The 4,636-nt window shown below is 42.1% G+C and overlaps 1 gene segment (V, D, J or C); it reads left to right on the top strand.

Annotated features, from left to right (window-relative positions):
• The first annotated feature begins 2,620 nt into the window (after window positions 1-2,620).
• Window positions 2,621-3,082, top strand: LOC116412159. The segment is given in 2 exon segments: window positions 2,621-2,675; window positions 2,757-3,082. Coding segments are annotated over 2 exon segments (372 nt in total).
• The last annotated feature ends 1,554 nt before the right edge of the window (window positions 3,083-4,636 follow it).

The raw sequence follows: 4,636 nt of genomic DNA, 5'->3' as shown, positions 1-4,636 counted from the left end.
GCCATCAGAGGTTCTTCAGCTGCCCTGTAAAGTGACCGGAGCCTCCTTCACTGACAGAATCAGCAAAAACTCCCCATCCTACTGTACAAGGGAGGAATTCATTATAAGAGATTTAGTTTATTGGTGCTCCAGGGCAGGGACTACCATGCAAACAACCAGCTCCTGTACAAAGAAGGGGAAGGGGGACTACACAGCTTAAACTCCCTATACAGCAAAACATTTGTTGCCATAAATAAGCTAAACAATAAAAAAAGACTAAATAAAAATAATGCAATCTAGTGCTCACTTATGAACACAATACAATGTGAACATTTTATACCACAATGCTGTATTTTTCCCAGGATAACGTAATGTAATAGACCCACAAATGTAAATTCACCACAAACACTTTGTGCAATGCACTAATATTGATACAAATTGTGTTGTCGCTCATAATTGCACCACACATATTTCTCCTGCTGCATTCAAATAGCATTACTTCCAGAGCAGTGTCAGTGAGAGACTTATCTTGCTATCCCCTTGGGACAAGTAAGCTGTAGATATTTATGCAATGCACTAAGGGGCATATTTATTAAGCTGTGTAAAACGAATTCGCTGAAAAAACGGCGTAAAAAGCTGTGTAAAATAAACGGAGAAGACCGCTATCCGAACGCTGTTACACAAGTTACAAAGAAGAATGTACAATGCAAGTACCTTTGTGAATAGTGTCTGTAGGGACACTAATATTTAGGCCCCTTTACCTAGCTTCCCCTTTAGGCAGGATGCCAGCAAGTGACCTTTATTTAGATGTGGACACCTAAAGGTGGTCCAATTAATGTGCTTTGGGACATATTCTTTCCAGGTTAAAGAGACCTTCCCTTGTAGTTCAGGAATGCCCTCTAGATGGAGGTGTTCCCTAGTATAAATGAAAATGACTCACATGTTCATGAGGTCTTTTTCCTGGCAAAATTTTAGGCTAACTCTAAGGATCCTCATTTAATAAGGCTGATGTCAGATGAGGCGTTGGGGCGGATATTTTCAGCAAGCGGAAAAACTTCCGCCCTACACCTCCTACTTGTGCCTGCACCCGAATGAATAGAATATACTCGGGTGCAGGCACATGTAGCGGAAATACGCATTAAAACTCAAGAGTTTGAAAGTCTCGTGTTTTTATGCGTATTTCGGCTATATGTGCCTGTACCCGAGCATATTCCATTCATTCGGTGCAGGCACATGTAGGAGGCGTAGGGCGGAAGTTTTTCCGCTTGCTGAAAATATCCGCCCTACGCCTCATCTGACATCAGCCTTATTAAATGAGGATCCTTAGAGTTAGCCTAAAATTTTGCCAGGAAAAAGACCTCATGAACATGTGAGTCATTTTCATTTATACTAGGGAACACCTCCATCTAGAGGGCATTCCTGAACTACAAGGGAAGGTCTCTTTAACCTGGAAAGAATATGTCCCAAAGTCCCGAAAATATCCGCCCTACACCTCATCTGGCATGTCCATATTTATCAGGAGTAACTGCCTGTGCATTATTATAATTATTAAAGAAACCACAGTGACATTTTTTAACAATTTTTGGGCATATTGTAGGGAGTTGTAGTTCATTTAAGGCAGGAAGATCCAGGATCAGCAGGAGGAATGCAGGAGTGCTACAGCAGACAGCAAGTGTGCAGCAGGAGTAAGGGAGCATCACTGAGGGGGCTGAGTTTAAAGGGACAGCAGTGAACACATCATCAGAACATTCCCAGTTCTGTCATTGTTTCTGCAAGACTGAGTAATGGATCTGTGATGTAAACCTGATCTGCTTGTTGACAATTTGGATCTGCAGTCAATACAGGTGTTGCAAGGTTTTCAAAACTGTCTGTAGGCGTGAATGTGCCGCAGAATATAGAATCTATGAATTAGTTACATGTGGGTCAAATAAAACTTAACTGGTCCCTGACCCCAACCAGCAAAACCTTAACCTGCACCTGGCTCTAGCCTGCAATATTGTAGGACCTGTGCTCAACCCGAACCCGCAATGTTCACCCAAATTTCAACTCTAAGCCACCTCACCTTAAGTTAAACCTGCGGGTCCCTTGGGTTGCTGTTCAATGCGCACATCACTACTATGATTGGTAATTTTATCCTCTTATCCACAGAATGTAGATTCAACAAGATGGAAAGTATCTCCAGCATACCCTTCCTTGTTAGACACTCACTAGTGTGTGATAGTGTTCTGTATAGGAACAGGTTTAATATATTTGGCATTAAATCACAAGGAGCAATAGTATTTTCATATGAAGTTGTCCTATGAATTAAATTTACCTCAGTAATACAAATATTCTTATAAATTGGTCTGTAACCACATTTATACAAACCTTTAAAAGGTTTCTAACCTACTAATGCACCTTATATATAGATGTCCAATAGATTGGTTGCTGTCGGTTACTGCATTAATATAACTGTACATTTAGGATTGTATATTCTTCCATTAGACAGCAGAGGGCAGCAAAGCTAGTCAATAAATTATATTTAGTTGAAGGTTCAGATGCTTTATAATCTGTAGCTGAATTCCCTATGCAAATATCAAATCCTTCCAACAACATATATAGAATGTGTTTCCTTTGTAAGGCACTTCATCCAAGAACAGCTTCTGCTGAAATGGAAATCTTGATTCTTTTTATTTTCACAGTGTTTGCCCCATTATGTAAGGGATTTGCTGCATATATATAGCACCAATTAACTGGTTTAGATAAATGTTTGATGTTTATCTCACTCTTATTTGCAGGTATCCTCTCTCAGACATTACAAGAGTCTGGTCCTGGAACTGTGAGACCCTCAGAGTCACTCAGACTGACCTGCACAGTTTCTGGGTTTGAGCTAACTAGCAATGCTGTGCACTGGATCAGGCAGCCTCCTGGGAAGGGACTGGAATGGATTGGAGCTATAGGGTCTGATGGGAGCACAGCTGTTACTGATTCACTTAAAAACAGAGTTACAATTACTAAAGACAATGGGAAGAAGCAGGCCTACCTCCAGATGAATGGGATGGAAGTTAAAGACACTGCCATGTATTACTGTGCAAGAGAGAGACACAGTGACAGAACAGAATAAGGAACTTGGACAATATGGAAATGGAGAATTGCAGTGCACAGTAATGCTATATATATTGTATTCTGTTTGTACTGGGTAATTTTTTATTGACTGTGTGATACCTGTCTCAGCCTTTGTAACACTGCCACACAGACTGACTGCCATATGAAAAACTACCCAGGGTGGCAAATATTCCAGTCAGGCTGCAGGTCTTGTGTACAAGGGTTAGGGAAAAAATTACCCAGTATAAACAGATGTGTGTAGCCGACTGAATACAATATATATAGCATTACTGTGAACTGCAATCCTCCATTTCCATATTGTCCAAGTTCCTCATTCTGTTCTGTCACTGTGTGTGTGTCTTGCACAGTAATACATGGCAGTGTCTTTAAAGCGACACTGACACAGATTTTTTTTTTTTTTTTTTTTTTTAAACTTGTCAAGTTATTTACTTACCTGATAGCTAATGAAACACCATTAAAAATAATCCAAAGGTCCAGTTGGTCCTCTGTTCGCACCTTTTGAATCTAAGTCCCACATCGCCGCCATCTTCTTTCTTCTCTTCCTGACTTCTGGATCGCCGCCCCTGCATTAAAAAAAAACCTTACCTGTAGACCAATCATCGACGGGACCTGCGCTGTCCTTCTGGCTTCAGTAGTGATGATGTCATCGCACACACGTCAGCGCTCAGAAACAAGCGCACAGATGAAGGGATTTCATTCATTAGTGTATATATATATGCGAAAAATCGCATTTTCAAATTGGAATAACGCAAAGTATCAGTGGCATCAAATACACAAGATCACATATTAAATATTGAAAAGGAGGAGGATCGTTTGAGACACTGATGTCAGCCTGCTCCTGCTTTGACTGACAGGCTTAGAAGAGACAGTTGACAGTTTGTCTCACTGTCGGGTCCAGGATCTTAGGAAGCGTTTATTTAGACAACAAGGGCTTTCTGGAAAAAACGGTCCACATGAGTTATAGGTATGTTTGGAGGTAGAATCATTTAATGAAAAGTATTATTTTACTGTCAGTATCACTTTTACTTCCGCCCCCCTCCCCCAGGGCTACTCCCTCAATGGCCTCTCCCATCAGTGTGCCCCCCAATACATAGGTGCCCAGGGCCCCCTTAACACATTGCTGGCCAGTGTGCCCCCCCAAACACATTGCTGGCCAGTGTGCCCCCCCAAACACATTGCTGGCCAGTGTGCCCCCCAAACACATTGCTGGTCAGTGTGCCCCCCAAACACATTGCTGGCCAGTGTGCCCCCCAAACACATTGGTGTCCAGTGTGCCCCCCAAACACATTCCTGGCCAGTGTGCCCCCCCAAACACATTGCTGGCTAGTGTGCCCCCCCAAACACATTGCTGGCCAGTGTGCCCCCCAAACACATTGCTGGCCATTTATGTCCTGGGCTGAGGTGACAGATGTCTCTAAGGACCACATATGTAGATGCATCCCTTTGTATTCAGTGTAATTGGTGAGCTCATCTCCCCATTCTGCAAAGTAAGAACCAGATTCCCAAATTGTTCAGTTAGAGGCAATAGTTTAAGAATAACTCATCCAGTTTT

Source organism: Xenopus tropicalis, chromosome 1, assembly GCF_000004195.4.
Source record: "Xenopus tropicalis strain Nigerian chromosome 1, UCB_Xtro_10.0, whole genome shotgun sequence".
Taxonomy (NCBI): Eukaryota; Metazoa; Chordata; class Amphibia; order Anura; family Pipidae; genus Xenopus; species Xenopus tropicalis.
Note: the sequence above shows the minus strand (reverse complement) of the source record. Positions and strands in the feature narration are given on the sequence as shown.